At 44.3% G+C, this 27,185-nt stretch overlaps 1 protein-coding gene across 3 annotated transcripts; it reads left to right on the forward strand.

The window, feature by feature from the left end:
* The first annotated feature begins 98 nt into the window (after nt 1–98).
* On the forward strand, nt 99–26,678 carry dnajb5 (DnaJ heat shock protein family (Hsp40) member B5). 3 transcript variants are annotated; one of them, XM_077520635.1, is made up of 5 exons: nt 99–200; nt 452–562; nt 1,690–1,942; nt 4,086–4,747; nt 24,365–26,678. In XM_077520635.1, exons 3-5 carry the CDS (start codon nt 1,732–1,734, stop codon nt 24,596–24,598), a joined length of 1,107 nt encoding a protein of 368 aa, XP_077376761.1. In that variant the 5' UTR covers nt 99–200; nt 452–562; nt 1,690–1,731; the 3' UTR covers nt 24,599–26,678. The 3 variants fall into 3 exon arrangements, with proteins under 3 accessions (XP_077376761.1, XP_077376760.1, XP_077376762.1); XM_077520634.1 differs by having other exon boundaries at nt 145–200; nt 399–562; XM_077520636.1 differs by lacking the exon at nt 99–200 and adding an exon at nt 207–345.
* Nucleotides 26,679–27,185: the final 507 nt, after the last annotated feature.

The raw sequence follows: 27,185 nt of genomic DNA on the forward strand, positions 1-27,185 counted from the left end.
TGAAACGCTCTCTCAAAGTCTACTAGGTACATGGAGATGTTGGTATATGTGAGAGCTGTTCTATATGTGTGAGAGTATCCCCCTTAAACACACATCCACACGAGTCGTGGGCAGAACCTGAGGGCTGGACTTGCTCACACAGTTAACAGCACATTTTCACACCAAGTCAGAAGCAGGATTTGGTCTCACAGGCATACAAGGTAAGGAAATGACTGTGAAATTGATTCTACGAAATGTATTATCTAAACGGCCTTTTTAACACTTGGTGGTGTTATTTTGAGGGGCAGTTAAATTGGCCCAGGAAAGCTAGCTACATGTGGAGGTTGACTCCAGATTAATCACGCAGTGAGTGAGTTATTTCTAAACAAATCACCGGTGTCGTGGGTGTGTGTGTCGAGGTCTTCCACTCCGCTCGGCTCACACGTTATTTTCTCTCCTGACGTCACTGGAGACGGAACCGGCGGCTCGGGCACAGCACACACCGGAAAAGAGAAGCACACAGAACCGGGCTGGAAGCACAAGGAGAAGCCGGGGAAGCCGAAGCATGGTGATGTGAACAGCCGTAAGCTCGTCTCTTTTTTCAGTACGACTTCCATCTATCTTCTTTTTATGTCATTGCCATATCGTGTATATTTTCATCTTGCCTTATTAGCTAATTTACAATAACCGGTGCGGCATTACGGGGTTTCCCACTCGATAAAAAGAGAATTCATGTTTTATTGTAACGAGTCTATCGACCATTTTCTTATTATATTGTAGCTACCGTTTGTGCCCACTGCAGTGGACAGTAAACCTGGACACGATAGCTGCCATCCAGTCATATATTGTATATATTTGCTCTTATTTACAACAATCATTCATGTGCTGTGGATGCCGAGCAGGTCGGGAGAAGCCCTTTGACAAAGCAGGTGATGGGGATTCCGAGTCTGTGCATTATACACCTGACTTCAATAAATCAGCATCCCTATCCCCATGGCAACACTGTTAATGTCTTCTCTTTGTCCACTCTGTTGACTTGGAGGAGAGTCCTTGAATGCACCCCTTGGCTGTACATTTACTGAGCGAGTAGCTCCTCATTTTCACCTTGCAAAGAAATGTGAGCCAAAGAAAATATCAGCAAGTGTAAAGGCAGATGTTTAAAAATCAGCATTATAAACATTTCTAGTGATTCACGGGCACTTTATAGACATAAAAAACACTGAGTAATCATTTCATCATAGTGTCATAGTGTGTTGCAAATTAATTTATTACTGTCTTGCTAATCCTATTGGAATATGTGCAACCTTGTGAAGGTCAAGGTCAATCACTATTTTAAAAAAAATACACATTTTAGCACCTACTATATCTATTATACCTTCTAATAGCCCAACAAGTTTAGAGATCATCGAATAAAAAATGTAAATTTATTATTAAGAGGTATTTGCAGTGTCAGTCATTGACTGCAAGCTCATTTACCATGTAGTAAGCATTTTTGTGAATGAGTGAAAATCCATAATAGTAGAAAACAAATGGATGTGAATCAAAAAACAAAATCCACACATCAAATCAAATCATTTTTTCTCTCTAATCGATTCATGAATTCTTGTGCCATGTGCATTAATGTCTAATCTGAGTTAGCTACCACGTTTGATTCCTTCTTTTCATAAGGTTACAGATAGAACCCTGACAATTGTGTATGCACCTCCACAGCCACAGTGTGAGTGGAAGAAGGACTTGTGAGTGCGTGCAGCCATGGGGAAAGACTATTACAAGATCCTGGGGATCCCCAAGGGCTCCAACGAGGAGGAGATCAAGAAGGCCTACCGGCGCATGGCCCTGCGCTTCCACCCTGACAAGAACACCGAGGCCAATGCCGAGGAGAAGTTCAAAGAGATCGCTGAGGCCTACGAGGTGCTCAGCGACCCCAAGAAGAGGCTCGTATATGACCAGCTTGGGGAGGAAGGTAAGCCGAAGTTTCATAATACTGGAGAAAAACTTTCAGACTGCCCAAATGAAGTTTTGTTAACTCTTTTAGTTAAAATCGGTGTTTGACGTCTATAACCGACAATGGCAGTGAACGTGTCTATGATGGATTTAGCACAACATCAAGTACACTTGCAGCTACAGCAACAGCTGTGCCAAAAATGTTGTCTTAAAAAAAAAAATCATTTAAGCAAACTACAGCCACAATAAGAAACACATTTTCAAGCCAAATGACACACGTGTATTTAGTCTCATTAGTGACCTGTGAGTGGAGTTATCGAAATAGCTCATGAACCAAGTTAGCATCTTAGACGCGAGCGCTGGACTTTTGAGGGTATCACTCGCTAAGCTTACAGATACAGACACATGGCTAAGATAGATGAGATATGAATAGCAGTGACTGCTGGAGTTTGCATATGTGGGTGTTTTGTGTCAGGCTTAATGTGTGTGTATGTGTATAACTTGTGTCTTTAGGGATGGAGTTGCCAATTATTGTATACAAGATAACAAACGCTCATCTATTTTGGGCAATGTCCCTTGTCTGGCAGTAGGAATCAGTGTAGCAAACCATATCAATGGCATTTTACTTTAAGGTCAGTTTACCTATATCAGGGGTTTGCAATCTGCGGCTCTGGAGCCACATGTGGCTCTTAATCCTCCCTGTGTGGATATTTAAAAACAAAACAAAAAAGTAGAGTTTAATATTTTTTAAATAGTTATCTTTATGTTTAGATAAAATATTAATGACGTTAATGAATGATTTAGATGCATTTTTAAGTTTTCAGAAAAAAAAAAAGAGACGAAAGGTAGATTAAAAAGTTAGAATTATGACCTAAAAATGTACAAAAGGTGACCATAAAATGTCCAAACAGGAAGCGGAAAAGTAGAAAATTACAATTAAGTGTCCATGAAACTGCTCAAACAGAAATCACAAAAAGTAACCATAAAATGTCGAAAACAAGAAGAAATCCCCCAAATTAACATAAAATGTACATAATTGCAAAAAATGTCAGGAAATTAATCGACAAAAAAGCTAGAAGAGAGGCAGAATCCTGTTCATAAAATTGCCAGAAATGTAAGAAATTTGACAGAAAGAGACAATTCTAAAAATGTATGAAAAACAAAGTCTGAAAAATTACAAAAAAAAAAAAATTCAAATGGAAGACTAACACTAACACTGTTTCATTTATCACAATATCTAAATGTTTAGTGGCTCCAGACAGATTTTGTGTTATTTGGCCTAAAATGCTTGTTTTGACAGTAATGCTGCGTTCTCACCAAAAGCGAGGGATGGCGATTCGGCGGCGCGTTTGCATTGTAATCAATGGAGTTCGCGCGCAACGGAACGAAAGTGCGTGGGGCGGCGCGGAGGACGCGTTTCGCGCGTTGGGACGCGGTGCGCAACAGCGAAAATCTGCACATTCGCGACGAAAATCCGCACATTCGCACATTCGTCGAAGTTCAAAAAATTGAACTTTTTTCGCGTTTCGCCTCGGGGTAGCCAATCGGCTTCGAGTACGGGCCACGTCACACACAGCGTCCTCTCTATTGTCACCCCGAGCGCAACAACACGGCCAGCCGTGACAGAATGATGATCAAGAAAGTGCTGGTAAGTCTGTTTACTTGCTTTTGAACTGTACCGAGTTAGCAGCAGTGCTAACGCCAAAGCTATTTTTAGCTCAAATGCCGGCCGCCCGATTGCCACTAAAAAAGCGAAAGTGCTATCACGTACCTCAAAAAAGGAGAAAATAGTGCCACGGCTGTTTAGTCCCAGGAAAGAAGTGAAAGTAGTTGGCGGTGCTAAAAAAAATAAATAAATAAATATATATATATATATATATATATATATATATATATATATATATATATATATATATATAAATTTGGCGGTGCTCACTTTTTATTTGACTCGCTAAAGTGCTCCACTTCCTTGTTCACCAAGGGACACGCCCCCTCCGCTCCGGTGAGCACGAAAGCGCGAATGAGCAGCAACCCTTCCAAAAACACTTTACGCGGTGAAACGCTCGCGAATGAAGCGTTCCAGTTCGCCTTTTCGGATTTGGTGAGAACGTAGCATAAAGGTTGCCAACCCCTGACCTATATTTTATATGACATCATCACAGGTTTGAAGACAGGAAACAGCAGTTCGTCCGGTGCACCTGGTACCTCAACGCACCACTACACCTTCCACGGAGACCCCCACGCCACCTTCGCTTCCTTCTTCGGCGGCTCCAATCCCTTTGACATGTTTTTCAGCGCCAACCGCAGCCACGGCCGCGCCAACGGTTTCTCCTTCCACAACGACCACGGCAATGACGCCGAGCAGGACGTGGACCTGGAGGAAGACGACCACTTCGCTCATTTCGGGAGGCAATTCGGCTTTGTAGGAGGGATGAAAAACGGCTTCCCGGGAGAGGGCCGCAGAAGGAGGGGCGGGCCTTCGGATTCCCTGGGGGGAACTCGAAAGCAGCAGGACCCGCCGGTGGTCCACGAGCTGAAGGTCTCACTGGAGGAGATCTTCCACGGTTGCACCAAGCGCATGAAGATCACACGTCGCAGGCTGAACCCAGATGGGAGGAGCTTGAGGACAGAGGACAAGATTCTCAACATTGTGATCAAAAAGGGCTGGAAGGAGGGGACCAAGATCACTTTCCCCAAGGAGGGCGACCAGACCCCTGAGAATATTCCTGCCGACATTGCCTTTGTGCTCAAAGACAAGGGCCACACCCACTTCAGGAGGGACGGTTCCAATATCATTTATAACTGCATGATCAGCCTCAAAGAGGTAAGTCATCGCATTTCTTCCTTTTCTGATTTCTGATATGGATCCTACATCTAAGACCCTTTATTTTATGCTGAAATGATGATGAAGCGCTCACTTCGTAACGCCCCAAGATTCTGCCCAAATGCCCTGCTTCTTCTATGTGTCCTGTTAGCGGAGGAGTAGCTAGCGTTGGCTAGCGGCTGACAGCAAACAGCAGGTGATGGAAGATGAGATGAGATGAGAGGGAAAAACTCTTTATGCACAAAAAGACCTGGATCACTATTGGTGTCGTGTTTAATTAACCCTTGTGCCATTGTTTAGCCAAATATGTAAATTGGGAGTTGATTGTGCAGGGGGAAAACACAAAAAAAAAAAAAAAAAAAAAAAAAAAAAAAGAGCCACGGCTTTGGAAAACTGGGGGACCGTCAAAATGCGAGTGTGCCGACATTTCTCAGCCATTGCATGAGGCAGATTACTCATTTTATAACCCTGGAAGATACGTTAGCCAACCGCGTAACATTAATGTACATTATAAGTGACATTTTTGGACCGATTGGACACTGCATGTATTTTATTGCAATTTCCGTGATTTCTGCATGAAATCCTTCTATGGACATTCCTCGACGGTGCCATGGGCATGAGAAAGATTTCGCACCCCAAATCCACCAGGTGGCGGAAGAGGCCAATTAATGATTTTCCTTGCAAACACCGGACTGTTTCCACCACGCCATATTCCACACAGACTTATTTCTTCGTGCTTTTTACTGATTGTGCATTCGACAAGATGTTAGTGGATGCGCGTGCACGTTAGTGGGCGCGCGTGCGTGTTCGTGGATGCGCGTACACGCGCGCCACTTATATTTTTGTGCAGAAAAAGGTATTGCGAGCTATTGACTTATGTTCCGTGTTAGGATATGCTGTTTGTTAGTCTGCATGGACGTGGGAGGCACGTTCCCTAGTGGGAGGGGTCGAATGGCAACGCTCTTTGTCGTTGTTATGTCCCCAAAATGAGCCACTGTTAGAGGTGGGCGTCGTTGCAATACAGCGGTTTTCCTCAGTGTGTGAAGGCTGTTATTTATATATTTTTTTCTCTTTCTTCACTTTAGAACTTTAGAATTGATAACGTGCATATTCCACACGCATGCGCAGTTCGATCATCCATTTTGAACCAGCCTACCATTGCCATTTGCTCTGCAAAGCCTGCAGGGGGGAGGCGTGCCATTGTGGCCAAACGTGCGTGCAACGTGGAGGTGACGTATTTCCCTTCGTGCATTCTTCAAAACATGGCAAGGAGCATGGATCGGTGAAAACAGCAAGCAGAAGGGATGAAACAAAACAAAAAAAAACGGGGTTTTTTTTGCAACTTATGAAGTGTAACATGTAACGGTTGTCGAGATGAATTCCTCGTCGGTTATCTTATCTGGCCGTTGCATTTCTACGTGTGAAAGTGCTAAGCTTCGATTTTTATTCGGCTAGTTTGGATTCACAACACATTTGGCTAACGTGCAAGAGGCATGAGCTTCCTGGATCTAAGTAAAAGAACAGCGATCGGAGACACAAAAAGCTGCAAATGCAAGTTGGCAAGTAAGTACTTCTACAAAATAAACATAAACGAACATATGAGCACGTCCTAGAATGCCGCGGGGGACGTGCAGCTTCCCAACGGTATGTAGCTCGTCGCTGTGTTGACTTCCGTTCGCCGGATACAATTGGATACAGGCGGTGTAAATTTATCCGAAAAACAAGCACGATATCCGGGTAAACTCAACGGACGTCTCGGTGTAATGGAGCTTTTTCTTTCCGTTATTTCTCCGGAACCGTACGTCCTACGGGGAAAATGGCACATATCTGACACATATCTGGAACCGTGAGCACAGAGATACGTGGCTCGTTGAAGTGCGACGCCGGATACGGGGGTGTAAATCGGGCCTTCCTGTATCCGAAAAGCAAACACAATTTGCGGCTAAAGTCACGGAGGGGTCCCGGTGCCGCTCCGGAGCCCCACAAAAAGTACTTTTTTCCCCAAAGTTTTCTATCAAAGCTACCGTGTTGCCTGATGCTCTAACTATGTCATATGAAAGATTCAAATTTATTTCTTTATTATACATATATACAACACAGTTAATTTTCTTCATAATCTATTATTTGGCTTCTGTTGTCCTATGGCGGGGGGAAATAATAATAATAAATAAATATACTATATTTATGCATAGTTTTGATGCCAATGAACATTTTGTGTGGTTGAAAGAAAAAAAAATATTAAAAAATGACTTAGTTATCACACCTCAAAGTAGAATTACTGATTTGGCTAAAATAATCGCGAGGAGATTTTTATGAGTTAAATTGCCATTGTCAAAAAATTTGACATGCATTGAAAAAATTGTTGTTATAACTTATTGCCTTATTCAAAGCTCTAATTATGTCATATGAAGTATTAATTATTTATTTTTTTTTATACATGTATACAGCACAGTTAGTTTTCTTCATAGTCCATTCTTTGGGCTTGTATTGTCCTAAGAGGGGGGAATACATAAAAAATAAAATAAAACTTCATATGTATGGATAGTTCTGATGCCAATGAACATTTTGAGTGGTTGAAATATAAAAAGATATTAAATATTGACTTAGTTATCACACCTCAAAGTAGAATTACTTATTTGGCTAAAATATTTGCGAGGGTTTTTTTTTTAGTTAAATTGCCATTGTCAAAAAATTTGGCATGCATTGAAAAAATTGTTGTTATAACTTATTGCCTTATTCAAAGCTCTAATTATGTCATATGAAGTATTAATTTTTTATTTATTTTTTATACATGTATACAGCACAGTTAGTTTTCTTCATAGTCCATTCTTTGGGTTTGTATTGTCCTAAGAGGGGGGAATACATAAAAAAAAAAAAAAAACTTCATATGTATGGATAGTTCTGATGCCAATGAACATTTTGAGTGGTTGAAATATAAAAAAATATTAAATATTGACTTAGTTATCACACCTCAAAGTAGAATTACTTATTTGGCTAAAATATTTGCGAGGGTTTTTTTTTTTAGTTAAATTGCCATTGTCAAAAAATTTGGCATGCATTGAAAAAATTGTTGTTATAACTTATTGCCTTATTCGAAGCTCTAATTATGTCATATGAAGTATTAATTTTTTATTTATTTTTTATACATGTATACAGCACAGTTCGTTTTCTTCATAGTCCATTCTTTGGGCTTGTATTGTCCTAAGAGGGGGGAATACATAAAAAAAAAAAAAATAAAACTTCATATGTATGGATAGTTTTGATGCCAATGAACATTTTGAGTGGTTGAAATAAAAAAATGTTAAAAATTGACTTAGTTATCACACCTCAAAGTAGAATTACTTATTTGGCTAAAGTATACTCTTCGAGGGTATCACTGGTTTCAAGGCACGAGGGTTAAGGTGTGTTTGTGGACCCAAACGCAGGGAAGCAGGACAAGGAGGCAGAAAAAAAAGGAAGTTCAATTAAACAAAACAAACGCAAACTTCCAAAAGACAAACGTAGCACGACATGGGGCAAAAAACTGGCAGCATAACAGGAGGAAAACAACAATGAATCGACACAGACAGACGTGAGACAAGAGACTAAATACACACAAACTAATTGACACAATGAGACACAGCTGGGCAAGACACAAGTTCTAATAGGTTGACACATGAGGAAGTCAGGCAAACACAGGTGGGCAGGACAATGCTTGACGAGACAATGGGAGACACACAGGGAAAGCAGATAATAACAGAAACTTATAGGAACATGATGACAAACTCAAACAAAACCTACTAAGAACTAGAACCCTAACAAAAGCAAAAAATAAAAAACGAACCAAAACCCAACCCAAACCATGACAATTGGCAGCGGTGCATGCTAGTTAATAGCTGTTCAGCCGAACGAGATAAAGAGCTCATTATTCGTAGAATATGCAGCTGCGATTGAGCATAAAAACTGGCACATTTTGATTACTGTTTTGCCTGCTTGTGAAATTGGCAGACAACTCTGCATCATGGTGGGCATTCTGGCATACTAAGACTCGAGTAAACCTTTCACCGGCTGGAACCATGTCAAAATATTGGCACAGGTAGTGTAATGTAACTACTGGAAGACAGATTTTGTGCTCTGCTGGCATGCGTGGTGGATGTCACAGTTTTAATCCATAAATATGACAAAGGAGTCTGAATCATTGTAGAAATCACTTCCTTCGAAAAATCCAAAACCTTAACCCTGGTTGGCTGTCAATCAACACTGTAAAGGCAGAATGGATGTGTGGCCTCTATGTGCCTAACGTTGTGGTCAGTGAGTGTATTTTTAGAACCTTTTTTTCCACTCTTATCTGAGCAGAATAGGTATGACTGAGGTTAGTCATCAAAAATCATTTTTGAGGAGTTTGTGCGTGTTCGTGTGTTCTTGTACATAATACATAGTGAGGACCAAAATACGTCTTTATCCAACAGAATGAGGACATTTTTGTGAAGTGAGGACATTTTGGCCGGTCCTCACTTTGCAAGACCTCTTTTTGAAGGTCAAGACTTGGTTTTAGAGTTTAGGTTTGAATTGGGTTATGGTTGGGGTTAGGGTAAGGGTGAGGTTTAGGCAATCATTTTTGATGGTTGCGGTTAGGGTAAGGCTCTAGGAAATGCATTATGTCAATGGATGTCCTCACAAAGATATATGTACAAGGATATATATGTGTGTGTGTGTGTGTGTGTGTGTGTGTGTGTGTGTGTGTGTGTGTGTGTGTGTGTGTGTGTGTGTGTGTGTGTGTGTGTGTGTGTGCGGGTGTGTGTGCGTGTGTGTGTGTGTGTGTGTGTTGAATCAACCTTGAGGGGATCCGCTGCCACATTATTGCGGTGAATGTGGTGTCCTTGTGTGACTAGTGCGGAGCCGCCTCATTCCTCTTTTTCAGTCTGCTGTATAAACTCAAAGCACAGGAAGGCGCACATGGCCGATGTCAACATGCATGTGGGCAGCCTCTATGTTTGTGTATTTCGCAAACACATTTAGTAGTCAAAGACGGACCGTGGTGTGCACTTGTCCACAATTACTGTGACAAGCAGCACATTTAATTAACTGCGCCCACGAGGTCGCGGAGTGTATCACGACTTCGGCTTCTGACACAAGCAATGTCTTTCAAATAGCGCTGGCACTAAGTGGAAGATGTTCTCAAAGATGCCAAAGTAGTTATTTGGACTCAAGTCAAGATAATACCATGCCATTTTTCTTTTACAAAAAGTTCAGCCTCACCTTATGTCCTACAATGAGAACAGAGGTGCAAGTGTGTGTTTAAATGATAATTACTAGCCTGCACACGTCTCACAGGCAACGTGTTCAGCTCTTACAGCAGCCACATAGGAAGCTCAAGAAGGGATTTGGGGGATGTTGGATGGGAGAATGGGAGCTCTAACTGGGAAATATCAGGGAAGTAGGTCGTATGATTCAGGATCCAAAGCAAAGAGACACTCGACGATGTTATGCTAAATGCTGTCATTTACAACACAAGCACCAGATGCTCTGCACTAAAATGGGGTTGAATGTGATAATTGATGATTTCATATTTCACATTGCGAAAAAAAAACAACAACTAATTTTACACCAGCAAGTGGTTAGGAAACCCAAGTTTACAGAAATAAAATTCATCATTGTGTACATGATACTACTGGAAACTTTAAAGTGGAAGTCAATCTTAAACATTTATTGACAATAATAATGTGACCTCACTAGTCTAAACATTCCATCCATCCATCCATCCATCCATCCATCCATCCATCCATCCATCCATCCATCCATCCATCCATCCATCCATCTTCTTCCGCTTACTGAGGTCAGGTCACGGGGGCAGCAGCTTTAGGAGGGAAACCCAGACTTCCCTCTCCCCAGCCACTTCAACCAGAACAGAACAGTTCGATACGGTTCGATTAAGTTTTGGAACGATACAATTTTCGATTCGATACGATTAATTTCAATATTCAAAACTTAAGACATACATTTTCCATTTTACTTACATTTGTTGTTTGTAAACATTAATCTTAAAACACCACAAATTTTTACAGTATCTACAAATGTGTTAAAAAAGAGCAACATCAATGTCTTCTATATTTTTATATATTGAATCAATTATTTAAATGGACCGGAACAAAGGGCTGGGCGATATGACTGAAAAATGTATCAGTTTAAATATTTATTAGTAGTTATTGACAGTTATAATTGTTTTTTTTTCTCTTCAAAATAAGGATCAGGAAAACAAAAGGTTGATAATTTAATGTTAAATATAAATATTTAACCTTTAAAAAGACACCAACACAATTAAACAGAATATGTCCACATTGTGAAGTATTTCAGAAACATAAATTTAAGACATGAAATAAACCTACCGTCCAGCCAAAAGAAATATGAAGCCACCTTATGGAACAATAAATCTATCAAACACATTTTAACCACTTAATATATCCAAAAATATTTCCAAAAGTGCCCTTCCCTTTTTATCAACAATTTTTGTTTTTCACAATTTTTGTTTTTCTTTGCCATCACATTCATTTGTGGTTAATGTATGACATCTTTTTTGTTTTTTTAATCTGAGACACGATGATGACCACAGAATCACCACTGTTTATGTTTTGTTTTTTGGGCTGTCGTTCATTTTGCGTTTGATGACGTAATCACGGGCACGTCTCAGTTCTCCTATCTGCTGCTCATGCTAGTTGTATACGTTGACAGGGAGCCACAACCTGAGAAATGAGATACTTGCAGTGTGCTTTTAGCTTAGCTGGTGTGTTGGCTGTGGGACATACCTGTGTCGTTTGAATCCATGCATTGGATCGTCACGGGAGTTATTCTTTTTGGCTCGCGCGCAGTACCAACGCCGGCCCGGGACATACAAGTGCACCGAGAGGACTCGATAGCAATGGGAAATACCGAGATGTGAGGCACCGGCTTCTGCTAACTGTCTCCATTTGCATGTTATCACTCGTTGTGCGCGACTGCGCGCGTGCCGTGTCGCGAGCACGGCGTTGACGGTAGGCGGCCCCCCTCCCCCCGAAAATAGGTGCGAAACGTCTTTGCATTATGTTTACAACATCCGGGGAATGAAGCGTCTCTGAGCGCTACTTTGCTAGCTCTCTGTAAACACGGAAGTAGCTTGAATAGTGATGCGACTGAAATGTAAACAAAACAAGTAGAGCACGGTGCAGAACTCTTGCTATTGTTATGAAAACCATAAAGCCTCACTCGCAACCGATTCACAGCAACGCGATATCCGGTCCACAGCTTTACAAGCAATGTATCTAAGGATTCCCGGCGGATTTTGTATCGGTTGACAAGTCTGCTACCGATACGGCCGTTTAGCTCCCCTTGACGACCGATGGTTCGGTCGAATCGGTTTTTTGTCCCACCCCTACCGGACACCCTGCGGAGGAAACTCATTTCGGTCCCTTGTATCCGGGATCTTGTTCTTTCGGTCACGACCCACAGTTCGTGACCATAGGTGAGGGTTGGAACGTAGATCGACCGGTAAATTGAGAGCTTCGCCTTTTGGCTCAGCTCTTTCTTCACCACGACGGACCGATACAAAGTCCGCATCACTGCAGACGCTGCACCGATCCGCCTGTCGATCTCTCGCTCCATCCTGCCCTCACTCGTGAACAAGACCCCAAGATACTTTTACTCCTCCGCTTGGGGCAGGATCTCATCTCCGACCCGGAGAGGACACGCCACCCTTTTCCTCTTTTTTTTTTTTTTCTTTCTTTTTTAAGAGCTCAGAATTGTTCATTCGGTAGTCTTACCAATTCAACGTCTTATCATTGCCCTTTCTTTTTTTTGTCTGTGTATGTGTGCGTGCATTTGCGTGCGCGTGTGTGCGTGCGTGTGTGCGCGTGCGTGTGCGTGAAAATATATGTAAATTTATACTCATTAATTCCCCTAAAACCTTATAAAAATCCCATTACCCTTCACCTTAACCAGGTACTTCAGAGTCTTGCCAGAGTCGTGAGGTTCAAATGGTCAGGAGACCAGAGAAAAGGTCAGAAAAGATAAAAAGAAAAGAAGGATGAATCAGTGAAATCCAGCACGGACCAAACACTTCCTTCCTTCCCCATGGTTACAAAAACAAGGTCTTACGCCAACCCCAGAAGCCTCTAAATTCCAACAAATTAACGAGATCTCAATGGACCAGAGGAAAAACTAAAGAGAGGAAGGAAGGAAGGAAGGATCGATGAGGCAGAGTGAGATCCATAGAAACCAGTACATCCAGTCCATTAAAGTGGAATCCAGCACCAACCAAACACCTCCTGCGTGGTTACAAAACCAGAGTCTTATGCCAACCCCAGAAACCTCAAACTTCCAATAAATTGAGGAGATCTCAAGTGACCAGAGGAAAAACTAGAGAGGAAGAAGGGAAGGATAGATAAAGCAAAGTGAGATCCACAGACACCAGCACCCACTGATTCAACGAGCTGCGGGAGGGAGAGGCGAATTCTGTTTGAGGTTCAGTAGATGCTGGTGCGATGGATCTGGCATGTATAAGGACCGCCACCAGAGAAAGAAGCCATCAACCGCGGCCCAGCAAAGCGAGCACCGCTCCCCCGGAATCCCCCAGGCCGCGGCAGCACCAAGGCCACCCCCACGCCACCCGAGTGGACACCGGTCGGCGAGCCGACCCAGACGCCCGGAACACCCCCACCCCAGCCCCGGCCCACACCCCCGAGCCCAAGGTCGCAGAACGAGGCCCGGCGGGCCTCCACAGCGCCCCACCGATCCCCAGCTCCGCCCCCTGCAGTCTATCCCCCCTGATGGCTCCCCACCCCAACTCACCCCCCCCCCCTTGGACGTAAAGTGCATTAAAATTGGAGGGGCGTTGAAGGGTGAAGGTGGTGTTTCCACCCTTCCCCACTCCACCAAGAAGTGTGTTGTGACGCCACCCTTTTCCGACTGAGGACCAAGGTCTCAGATTTGGAGGTGTTATCCTCATCCCAACCGCTTCACACTCGGCTACGAACCGCTCCAGTGAGAGTTGGAGATCCCTGCTTGATGAAGCCAACAGCACCACATCATCTGCAAAAAGCAGAGATGCAATGCTGAGGCCACCAAACCGGACCCCCTCAATGCCTCGGCTGCGCCTAGAAATTCTGTCCATAAAAGTTATGAACAGAATCGGTGACAAAGGGCAACCTTGGCGGAGTCCAACCCTCACCGGAAACGAATCCGACTTACTCCCGGCAATGCGAACCAAACTTTGGCAACGGTCGTACAGGGACCGAACAGACCGTATCAAGGAGCTCGGTAACCCGTACTCCCGAAGCACCCCCCCATAGGACTCCCCGAGGGCCACGGTCGAACGCCTTCTCCAAATCCACAAAACACATGTGAACTGGTTGAGCGAACTCCCACTCACCCTCGAGCATCCTGCTGAGGGTGTAGAGCTAGTCCACTGTTCCACGGCCAGGACGAAAACCACACTGCTCCTCCTGAATCCGAGATTCGACTTCCCGACGGACCCTCCTCTCCTGCACTTCTTAATAGACCTTACCAGGGAGACTGAGGAGTGTGATCCCTCTATAGTTGGAACACACCCTCCGGTCCCCCTTCTTAAAAAGGGGGACCACCACCCCGGTCTGCCAATCCAGAGGCACTGTCCCCGATGTCCACGCGATGCTGTAGAGGCATGTCAACCACGACAGCCCCACAACATCCAGAGTCTTTAGGAACTCCGGGCGGATCTCATCCACCCCCGGGCCCCTGCCACCGAGGAGCTTCTAAACATTACATTCCGATTAATATTACTTGTGCGGAATGAGTTAAGTAGCAAAATCAAGCCGTTTTTATCCATCTCAGGGGGCCGCCATTTTGCGACTTATTGTCAACTGAAGATCAGTGTTGCTCAGGCAGCGACCAATCACAGCTCACCTGTTTTCTGAAGCTGTGCTGTGATTGGTTGTTACCTGAGACCTGAGCAACTGTGATGTCATCTTCAATCGACAGTCAGTGGCAAAATGGCCTCCCCCTGAGATGGATAAAAATGGCTGGATTTTGCTGCTTAACTCCTATTTCACTAACACAATATTAACCAGAATAGTATACCATATTTAGACTAGTGGGGCTGCATATAACATATTATTGTCAAAAAATTGGTTGACTTCCCCTTTAAGAGGTACAGTTGCACAAGCCAATCAGATCCAGTGGAAGAACTGTGTCACGCCGCTACCGGCGTGGCGGTTCATGCTTTTATTGTTGTGTCCCTGTTTCCTGTTTTACCTTGAAAATCTAACTCTCATCTCACCCCAGGTCACTTGCCCTTCCTGCCGCTCCATAATTACCGGTCCCCGCCCTTGATTATCACCACCTGCCACCAATCACCTACAGCAATAAAAGCCACCTGCATTCTCCCCTCAGTGCCGAAGTGTCACAGTCAGTGCATGGAAGCGTCCCACAGTCCTTATGTCCTCGTTCATGTTGCCAAGTGTTTTTGCCTTGTTTTTGTGCTTTTTCCTCCCCAGTGGAGCGCCTTTTGTTACCCCTTTTGCCTTGTGCCCTTTTTCCTCCCTAGCGGAGCGCTTTTCGTTGTCCCCAGTACCTTTTGCCTGTTTTTTCCTCCCTAGTGGAGCGCTTTTTGTTCTCCACTTTTTTGCTTCCCTGTTCTCCTCTCAGCTTGAGAGGAGACACCTGTTGGCCGGAAATAAACCTGCTGCCTTGGTGGCTTACCTTACGCCTGCGTCTGAGTCCTACCTTACCTCGTCGTGTCAGTACACTTCGGCCAGCATGGACCCAGCAGGCAAGGTCGAGGCTGCACTGCAGAGCCAGGAGGCCCGGCTCGACAACCAGGACCGGATCCAGCAAACCATGCTGTCCCAGATTGGGGAATTGACCAGCCAGGTCCACGAGCTGGTGAGCCTCTCACGGCGTCGAGCGCCAGCTCCCACCGGACAAATTCCTCATCCTGAGTTCTCCGTACCGTCCACGCCATTCACCGGGGTAGGATTAAGACTGGCCTCCCCAGAACGATACTCCGGTGAACCCGGGCGCTGTCAAACTTTCCTCACGGAGTGTGACATACATTTTGAACAGTTACCACAGGCATTTCCCACAGCCCGATCCCGAGTGGCCTTCATGGTGTCGCACCTGACGGGAAGGGCCAAAACCTGGGCAACCGCCGAATGGGCCAGGGGTTCCTCGGTCTGTCAAAGCGTACAGGACTTTCAAGTCGCTTTGCGCCAAGTCTTTGATCCAGAGAACAATGACCGAGAGAAGGCACGAGCACTGAGCCGACTTCAACAAGGCAAGGAATCTGTCAGCGATTACGCTGTCCGTTTTCGAACACTGGCAACGAACAGTGGCTGGAACGCCATAGCTCTTCATGACCATTTCTTGAAAGGACTCTCACCTGCCATTCAAGAACTTCTGATTCCCGTAGATCTCCCCACGGACTTGGACGCTTTAATTTCCCTCGCCATCCGCACAGATCATCGTCGCCAGGAGCTGGCTAAGGTCGGCGGACCTCGAAGGAGGGAGGAACCCACCTCCTGGTCACGGCCACCGGAGGCCAGAAGGCCGCAACCCATCTTTCCTTCGCGGCCGGAACAAGGAGAGGTGGACCTTGCCCGAGACGAACCCATGCAACTGGGAAGGGCTCGGCTTTCGCCGGAGGAGAGGCAGCGCCGACGCCGAGAGGGCCGTTGCTACTATTGTGGTGGTCTTGGACACTTGGTGGGATCCTGCACCACGAAGGGCAACTCTCCGGTGAGTTCTCCATCACCCCGACCCGCCAAGAACCACAGACTCACGCAAATTCAGATAACCCATCACAAGGTCACCACAGATCTGTCAGCCCTTATCGACTCCGGATCCGACGAAAGTCTCATGGACTGGGAGCTCGTAAGGCAAATACGAGCCTCCACCGAACCCCTTTCCTCGACCATCCAGGCTAGAGCGCTGAACGGCAAAGAACTCTTCAGGATCACCCACATCACTGAACCTCTGGGAGTCCGAATTGGACAGCACTGCGAGACTCTCCGCTTCCACGTTTTCCACGCTTCATCTCTAGAGGTGGGAATCTTGGGGCACCTCACGATTCGATTGCGATTACGATTCAGAGGCTACGATTCGATTATAAAACGATTATTGATTTCCCCCCAGGCAGCAGAAAAAAAACAATGTATTTTGGTGCTTTTAATGTTTCGTACATTAGTTACAAAAATAGTACAAAAGTCCTCTCAGGCCAAAATAAACTACTATTTCAGTATCAAGTTAACAGTTCAAAACAGTAAATAAAATACTCAAGTCCTCATTCTGTAACAACAGCTTTTAAGTATATTCAGTCTTCAACAGAATAAAACATAGCATTGAGCAAAAATATATTATTTTTATCCACTCAAAAGTGCACTGAGATATAAATGAAAGACAATGTGAACTACTACTTCAATACAAATGCCTAAAAAAAAAAAAAAAAAAGTGCTTTCCTGCTTTTTAAGTTGTGTAAAGATGAACATGTAAACATTAAAGTTTCTCAGAGGTACAAAAAAAAAAAAAACCTCAAGTGCTTTTCTGCTTTTTAACTTGTGAAAACATGAACGTGTAAACATTAATGGGATCGTTCGGGTTTTTTAACATGAATCTCAATTTGATCCTCACCTCCCGTGCGTGCGATCAGCACTGACTTACCCCTGACAGCGTTCGGTGACACGCGTTCATGTTCGACGTTGGACGAGAGGAAAATAGTCCAGCAAGCTGGCTGGGGTCTCGGAAATAAAGCGTTTTTCTTCGAAAAAAAACTATTTGTTTTCAAAAGCGTGATACATTTCCACCACAATACTCTTTTCTGAATAAAGTCAGACGCCATTACCGCCAGCCTACTTTTCTGTTCGTTCGTTTGTATCACTGCGCGGCGCCCTGTAGAACGCTAACCGACGCACTGCAGCCAGCTAGCTGATACTTCCGCCTGAAGTTGTTTGCCTTTTCGGAGCAGGTCTGATCTCACGAAGAGGTGGGTTGGTCAGCTCAGCCATGCTTGTTGTTGTTTTGAATGTCGAGGCGTGAGTTGTGGATGTGTACTCTCGGTCCGTCCCATTAAGCGTCCCGAAGACCGCGCGCGCTACTGCGTTTCAGTTCCGCGTACTTTCCGCTCCGGTCCACTTTTAGTTTCGGTTCCCTTGGCATATTTATATAATCGGAATTTGGACTTTTGTGAATCGTTCTCGATTGTTCCACGGCCGAATCGTGAATAATCTAAGAATCGGAAATTTTGCACACCTCTATTCATCTCCCACTTTGGTTCTGGGTCACCCTTGGCTGCGTCTACACAACCCCAGAATTGACTGGAACTCGGGAACCATTCTGGAGTGGGGAAAAGAATGCAACACTCACGGGTTGGAACAACCCGCACCCCGGAACACCACAGCCCAGGTCCACCAGGTGACTCTCGCCTCACCTGCTCAAGAGGAATACCCGAACCTGCACACTGTTCCCTCCTGTTACCACCACCTGCGGGAGGTATTCAGCAAGACCAAGGCCATGACTCTTCCTCCCCACCGACCGTATGACTGCCCGATTGACCTGATTCCCGGATCAACCATCCCCAAGGGGAGACTGTACTCGGTCTCAGGACCCGAACGCCAGGCCATGAACACTTACATAGACGACTCCTTGAAAGCCGGCCTCATCCGACCGTCTTCCTCGCCTGCAGGAGCAGGCTTCTTTTTTGTGAGCAAGAAGGATGGATCCCTACGCCCATGTATTGACTACAGTCCCTTGAATGACATCACAGTTAAAAATCGATACCCACTGCCACTGATGTCCTCGGTTTTCGACCAGTTGCAACAAGCCAAAATATTCACAAAGCTCGACCTCCAAAACGCTTATCACCTCATCCGAATCCGCGATGGGGATGAATGGAAGACAGGATTCAACACCCCCCGGGGACATTACGAGTACCTCGTTATGCCTTTCGGACTCACCAATGCACCAGCAGTATTTCAGGCCATGATTAATGAGGTACTAAAGGACTTTATTGATCACTTCGTGTACGTTTACTTGGACGACATACTAATATACTCTCCTGACCTAACGAGCCATCGAGACCACGTAAGCCGAGTCCTGCAACGCCTCCTGGATCATCAACTATACGTGAAAGCGGAAAAAAGCCTGTTCCACGTCAACACCATCTCCTTCCTGGGATTTGTCGTTTCACCCGGAAGGGTGGAGATGGACTCAGACAAGGTCAGCGCCGTGCGAGATTGGCCCACGCCTGACTCGCGAAAGAGGGTTCAGCAGTTCCTAGGATTTGCCAACTTTTACAGACGATTCATAAGAAACTTCAGCACCATTGCCGCTCCCCTACACGCCTTGACATCCCCACAGGTTCGATTCATGTGGACCCCGGAAGCCGAAAGAGCATTCAATGACTTGAAAATCCGAATTACCAACGCCCCAATCCTTAAAGTTCCTGACCCCAAACGCCAGTTTGTGGTTGAAGTCGACGCCTCGAATATTGGGATTGGGGCGGTGTTGTCCCAGCGCTGCCAAGAGGACGGCTAGACGCATCCCTGCGCGTTTCTCTCACGGAAACTATCGAAAGCAGAACGCAACTACTCTGTTGGAGATCGGGAGCTGCTAGCAGTAAAAGTAGCTCTCGAAGAATGGAGGCACTGGTTAGAAGGAGCTGAACACCCCTTCGTGATCTGGACCGACCATCGAAACCTGGAGTATTTACGCCAGGCCAAGAGACTCAACCCTCGACAGGCCAGATGGTCTTTGTTTTTTAATCGCTTTTCATTCTCTCTGACCTACAGGCCAGGCAGTAAAAATGCCAAAGCTGACGCCTTATCAAGTCCACGAGTCCGAGCCATTGGAGACCGAGCCTGAGACAATTTTGCCCCGTGACTGCATAGTCGGGGCCATGAGATGGCAACTTGAGGACGATGTCAAGGAGGCGCTGCGTAACGTTACTCCCCCCACGTCATGCCCACCACGGCGACTCTTCGTGCCTGAGGAGCTAAGGTCCCAGGTAATACACTGGGCTCACACATCACGGCTATTTTGTCATCCTGGCGTCCGCAGGACCATGTATGCTGTTGCCCGGATATTCTGGTGGCCGGCAATGGAAACCACGATAAAAGAGTACGTCGCTGCCTGTCCGACTTGTGCCCGCAACAAGACTTCAAATCAGTCCCGGATGGGCCTTCTCCAACCGCTACCAATCCCATCTAGACCATGGGCAGAAATATCATTGGACTTTGTGACCGGACTACCCCCATCCCATGGTAAAACCACAATCCTCACCGTTGTTGACAGATTCTCCAAAATGGTTTGCTTCATTCCACTATCCAAGCTCCCATCCGCCAAAACTACCGCAGACATCATGATCCACCACATATTCCGGTTTTATGGATTCCCACTGCACATCGTCTCCGACCGTGGACCACAGTTCGTCTCCCGTTTCTGGACGCAATTCTGCAAAGCCCTAGGAGCCAAGGCCAACCTGACGTCAGGGTACCACCCGGAGGCCAATGGGCAGGCTGAAAAATTAAACCAGCAACTCGAAAATGGACTCCGATGCCTCGTCTCCCAGAACCCGACTACCTGGAGCACTTACCTGGTTTGGGTCGAGCTCGCACATAACTCTTTACCCACATCTGACACAGGTCTCACCCCGTTCAAATGTGTCCATGGCTACGATCCCCCATTCTTCGCCGAGCTAGAAGAGGAGGCAACGGTTCCCTCGGTTCAGGCCATGGTCCGTCGATGCCACAAAGTCTGGTCGGCGGCCCGGATGGCGCTTCAACGCCAGGGAGACCGGGTAAAGAGGGCCGCCGACCGGAAGAGGAGACCGGCGCCCGACTACCGCCCAGGCCAACGGGTGTGGCTGTCTGCCAAACACCTTCGACTCAAGGTACCATGTCCAAAGCTGGCCCCGCGATTTGTGGGGCCTTTCCCTGTTACCAAGACTTTAGGTCCAGCCGCCATTCGACTCCGCCTGCCAAGATCCCTCAGAGTTCATCCAACATTCCACGTCAGTCAAGTCAAACCAGTCCACGAAAGCCCACTTGTACCCTCCGAACCCGACCCACCCCCCCCCCGGAGATGATTGAAGGCGGCCCCGTTTACAAGGTTAGAAAACTTTTGGAAGTGCGTAATCGGGGTCATCTCACCCCAGGTCACTTGCCCTTCCTGCCGCTCCATAATTACCGGTCCCCGCCCTTGATTATCACCACCTGCCACCAATCACCTACAGCAATAAAAGCCACCTGCATTCTCCCCTCAGTGCCGAAGTGTCACAGTCAGTGCATGGAAGCGTCCCACAGTCCTTATGTCCTCGTTCATGTTGCCAAGTGTTTTTGCCTTGTTTTTGTGCTTTTTCCTCCCCAGTGGAGCGCCTTTTGTTACCCCTTTTGCCTTGTGCCCTTTTTCCTCCCTAGCGGAGCGCTTTTCGTTGTCCCCAGTACCTTTTGCCTGTTTTTTCCTCCCTAGTGGAGCGCTTTTTGTTCTCCACTTTTTTGCTTCCCTGTTCTCCTCTCAGCTTGAGAGGAGACACCTGTTGACCGGAAATAAACCTGCTGCCTTGGTGGCTTACCTTACGCCTGCGTCTGAGTCCTACCTTACCTTGTCGTGTCAAACTGCATCTATAAATCTTCAAAGGTAATAAATAATGCTGAATTTTGATTGAGTTTGTCACAGCTGTTAATCTAGCAATGTTGTTTCCTATCGTATTGGGGTTTCTTATGTTAAGTTTGCTTTTTTTATTTTTTTATTTAGCTGCACAAGAAAGGCAAAGTACAACCTGTATTACAAACAAGGTCCAGAAAGCAAAAAATCCTGAAACAGTTTAGCTTTATCCACAGTTGCTACTACTCAACAGGTGATGAGCTCATTTACGTGCTAGCTGAGTGCCGAGAGTGCACCTAGACTGTGTATGGAAAATACCTTTTGATTCAGAGATGCGTCTTAGTTCTTTTGTCCATATTGTGTACACTAGCACTGACATTGGTACACTTGTGTCGTAGTAGCAATCTGTACATTGCAAGAGGTTGAGCCAGTACTGTCCATCACAATCACAGACTCATTGTACTGCGGCACTGTGGATAAAAAGCGTCTGATGTCATGTCGGAAAAGTAAGCGACCTGAACCTCCGCGCGAGTTCACAAGTCTGACCCTGGTGGTTAAAATTCCCACCAGACGAGACATTGAAATCCCCTTAATATAACATGACATTGTGTGAGTGTAATGACAGCGACTGGTTTAACTTAGTGCTTAGAGCCCCCAAATAAACTTCCTTCAGTGGAAAGGTTCTGGGTTCAAATGTCGGGTGACCATGACTGTGAGAAGTGCTAAAAAATGGCATCCAGTCTCATCAAGTTTAACACTCGACGTGTAAATCTTGAAGTCGAGTAGTCACTAATCATATTTCCGGCATCTTGTCTTCTAATTAGCCAGATTACAGAGGTTTATTGTCTCTTTGGCCAATGAGGTGACAGCCTTCATACATTATTATCAAATGGATTAACTCTGTTACCTTGAAAAAGTAACTCGGTTACTGTTACGTTTAAAGTGTATCTATCTAAGTTATTATATATTTGCGAAAATGCTTCACACTCATATGAACTTCAAGTAAACTGCTTTCTTCAGATGAAGGGTACCAGACAGTGTGGCTGTGTTTAAAATGAGTCTGGGGCAGAAGCGAAAACAAGAACTTTCATTGCGAATGGATAATCACATGCTTATATGCAACACACTTACATCCAAGCAGACAAATATGTTATTTTAAGATAATGCAGCATTGCACTATTGCGCTTTCCCCGCCCCTTATTAGTGCAACGCTATTTTTTGTAACCGGATAGGGAACAATCCCAAATAAAAAGAGAGGAAGCAAGAGAATTGCCAGAGCATCTTTGACAGCTTTTACCTGGCAACTCTGCTCTCCTCGCTGTGAGTAAAAACGAATAAGTCTTGTCTTCTCACCCTTGTGTTGTCATTCTTATATGTTTTGGTGTGTAAACCTAAGTGTTACTCTACTGATTAACAAATAAAATAAAATGATAAAATGATAAAAGTAACTGCGTTAGATTACAAGTTACTTTAATAGTTACATTCAGCAAATAGCAACAACCCTGCTTAACATATAAATGACATCTGGTTTTGCCACTTAACTAATCTTTTCTGGATTTCACTTGTTTAAAAAAAACATCAAAGACAGTCTTTTCAGCCTTAACTTAACATAAATACATATTTAATACAATTTAAATTAATTATTAATATTGTAATAGCAAAACTCAACATTACTAATGTACATTGTTTATAAATATTAAGATGAATTTTGGGGGGCCTTAATTGCAATCACACAATCTGGTGTGATTTTTTTCTTTAAGCTTGAATACATACTGCGCTGTGATTCCTGTTTTGTTGTTTGTTTTTCTTTTTTACGTGTTATTGAGGCTAGCTAAGACAGAGTGTGGAAAAAACGCAATATTTTTGTTTTGCTAACACAAATTCAAAATAATTACTGCATTTACAGCTTGAAAACGCTAATATCTCTCCTTCCTCTATTGCTGGTTATGTTGTAAGGTATGGTCACGTGAGTTGTCGTCAACGTGCTGAAAATGTGACACAACACATTTGTGACATCACTTTTTCAGACGGGAATGTGAAGTTGCAGTCTCTCACTATGTTGTTAGGAATCAGATTGCCCGGTCGAGTTAATTTTATTATTCATTAACTTTTAGTTGTTGAATGCAAAACACGAATGTGAAGGAGCCTCCGTAGCTGAGAAGTTTGTCATGTTTGTTTAAGTATTGTCAATTCTGTCTCACTGCTCCAACCTGTAGGCCGTTTACTGCAACTGCCTTGAAATATTAACTGTATGTCAACTCCAGGTATTTTCTGTTTGGCGATGACTGGGGGGAAAGTAATGCTTTAGTTGTTCCTGGAAAATGTATGTACACGATGTTTTTTACTCACGATGAGGGATAAAAAAAAAAAGAAAAAAAAGTGTGAAGTCCTGATAAGCAACATTGTCTGTGTTCAATATAACTCAATACTTGAATTTATCAGTGTTGAGCGATATGTACTCTGATGTGTAATGTTGCGCTTGTGCCTCTGTGAGGCGCTCAAACACTGTTCTTTTAACTTCCTTTGTTCTTTTATCTTCTTTTTACTTTGAGCCTGGAGGCTGTTGAAATGCAGACGTATTTTGTTGTGCTCCACAATAAATACATCATACTTGGCTAAAGAAACTTAATCTTTCCGTCATCCATTCATCCGAATGCATCGTTAAGCTGCCAAAACTTAACAATCAGACATTGTGATAAGGCGGTGAAGCTTTGCGTGTGTGCGTGCTGCCAGACCGTGTGACAAGCCCTCCTGAGTATTTACGAGCTCAGCCAATTCCTGCCTCTCTTCATTAGCGCTGGCTATGAGAAGGTTGCTAAAATTAGTCTCTGTGCAATGTGTAGCTCCGCCAGCAAGGATACATACACACTCCACAAGCGCAAAAAAGTTTTCCACATCATATCATGTTTTTCTTGGAGCCTCACTTTTTTTTTTTTATACAGTTCTTAGAAGCATAAAGTCATCAATATACGTGCGACTTTGGAATTTCATTCCTTCCAGGAGTATATTCATCCGGATCTATTTTTTGCCCCGCAGGCGTTGTGCGGCTGCACAGTCAGCATCCCCACGCTGGAAAAGCGGCTCATCTCCCTGCCTTGTCACGACATCATCAAACCCGGGACGGCCAAGCGACTCCGAGGGGAGGGCCTGCCCTTCCCCAAGAACCCCTCGCAACGCGGTGACCTCATCGTGGAGTTCTCGGTGCGTTTTCCCGACAGGATCCCGCCACAGTCCAAAGAGATCATGAGACTCCATCTTCCTCCATCGTAAGAAAGACGGATGTGGCATTTTTTTTAATTTTTTTTTATAGATACTCTCTTGGATTCACAGGTGGACGGTTCTGGAATTACATGCTCACCTGACACTTTATTAGGTACACTTGCACAATCCAATGAGATCCAGGACAAGAGCTGTAATTAAAATTTTGCTTTGGCAAAAGTTTTACAATGGAAGTCAACCCACAAATATTTGTTGACAATATAATCTGATACGGTATTCTGGTTAATATTACCTTCGTGGAATATAAATTAAGCAGCAAAATCCAGCCGTTTTTATCAATATCAAAGGCGGCCATTTTGCCTCTTCTAGGCAAGTGAAAATGATATCATAGTTGCTCAAGTCTCAAGTAACAACCAATCACAGATCAGCTTCAGAAAATACATGAGCTGTGATTGGTCGTTGCCTGAGCAACTGTGATGTCATCTTCAGTCGACAGCAAGAGTCAAAATGGCCACCCCTGAGATGGTTAAAACGACTGGATTTTGCTTCATAACTCATATTCCACAAATGTAATATTAGTCAGAATGTCATGTTTAGACTCGTGAGGTCACATATAACATATTATTGTCAAGAAATGCTGACACTGTCAGAAACACAATGTTTATTATTGTTGTTGTGGTTTACAGTGATTTAGAATTATACTGTATTCTTCCAAGAGGTATTTCTAGCAACTTGCTTACTTTACTGAGCAACAGGGAAGGTGGATATGACTTTACTGTACTTCCTCAATTAGTTTATATAAGAACCATGCCTCAAATATTTGGTGGTTATGTCACATCGCAGACATCAGTGCTAAATCAACAGCATTAGTAAATCTTGATATATTCATTTTGACCCATGTATACTGGGTAATTATCGCTATGTTCACCAAATAAATAATAGTATTTGAAAAATGCATCTCAACCAAAAAAATAAATAAAAACCCTTACCTCTAATAAATTCCTGGTACAGTTGAGTAAGTATCCCTGGCCGCTATTTGAGGAAATACAGTACAGTGCATTAAACTATATTGCAGTGTTTCCTCCAGGCAACACACAGGTCAGTTTCATCAAATTGTTTTTTACTCTAAAATCTTCTGAACTGTTTTCAAAATAATCAGTGGTTTTATATGCGCCATTTTTGTGATCCGTGTCTACTGTATATACAAAGACGTTTTACAACTGCGCCTTTTATTTCTTCCTTGATCATACCAGCAGCCGAGCATTTGCTATATGATCTGTCTCCCTCACTATCAGTTGTTTTATGCTTTATATTACAATACCACAAAAAAATATCAACTGGAATTGGAATAATATCAGGGAATGACAATCATATACTGAGACAGCAGTATAAGCTGAGAACCTGCACAGAAAATCGGTGCTTTCCATTTGAACCACAGCCAGGCTCACTGTTTATGTGCCTTAGCCAGGATAACAATGTAACACCCAACCAGCCATGTAAAATGCACACCAGATGAGCAACTGTAAGCAAACAATCTGAAAAGCAGTTGACATATTGTACAACAGCAGAACTCCTCATGCGGACTCATTGATCTTGCTGTTAAGTGCAATTCGGCACAGGTTGGACTTCCCGGAGGAGTTCAAGTCCGACTGAATGAAGCTGGATAATAAACACCGTCATCGCGATTCCTCTGGGATGCCATCTTGATGCTTGTTTTGTTTCGCTTTCTCTGTCTTGGTGCTATATGATCAGTGCCAACAACATAACAACTTGGTGTCTACTTTTTTTTTGTTTCATACTATTTATTAGGATTTAAAATGTGCTTATTAACCTGTGTATTGATATTTACATTTTTTGTTTTGTTTTTTTAACGTAGAAGCCCTTGGCCTACTGTACAGTATTATAATAGTTCATCAGCTGTGCCATGTTTCACCTATAGGGGGCGCTGCTAACCCTTCTTGGCTCTTTCTACTCCTGTTTAACAGCAGCCATGTTCACCTGCATCTCCTCATATGAATTTGGCTCCAGGCAAATTGCACACATGCTGCTGCTGAAAGACTCGCCGCTTCTGTGCATTTATCAAAATTCATTCTTTTAAAATGGCAGCAAATAAACCAAATGTTTGAACGCGCTCGTATGTGTTTTTATATGTGTGTTGGGCAATTACTGATATGAGAAATGCAGCAAAGTGACTGACAGTAACTTTCAAAATTGCATCCAAATTTAGTACCCCTGAATGTGTTTTCATCCATAGGGAACACACGTGATGCAAAAAAATAAAAAATTTGACATGCATTTTGATCTGCAGAGTCCTGTGGAGTTTGGACATCCGCTTCGGTTATAGATAAACAAGTTGGGAAGACTTTGACCTTGGTCTGTTAAAAACTTTTCACAAACTATTTCACTTCTGCACCGGATCCCTCGCATACCCCCCCCCCCCCCCAAAAAAAGACGCTCAGGTAGGCTTTTTCTCACTTTTTACAATACAACTAAGTCAGACAGAGGTGACTTGTGCTAAGGTCAGTTCAAATCATGTGCATCTGAGCGCAGATGTTTAGTGAAGCATGGGACTCTGCTGAGATGAGCTGCACTAACAAGTCGCCGTGACTAATGCGTGGCTATCGCTGCATCAGCTATT

Source organism: Festucalex cinctus, chromosome 5 (assembly GCF_051991245.1).
Source record: "Festucalex cinctus isolate MCC-2025b chromosome 5, RoL_Fcin_1.0, whole genome shotgun sequence".
Taxonomy (NCBI): Eukaryota; Metazoa; Chordata; class Actinopteri; order Syngnathiformes; family Syngnathidae; genus Festucalex; species Festucalex cinctus.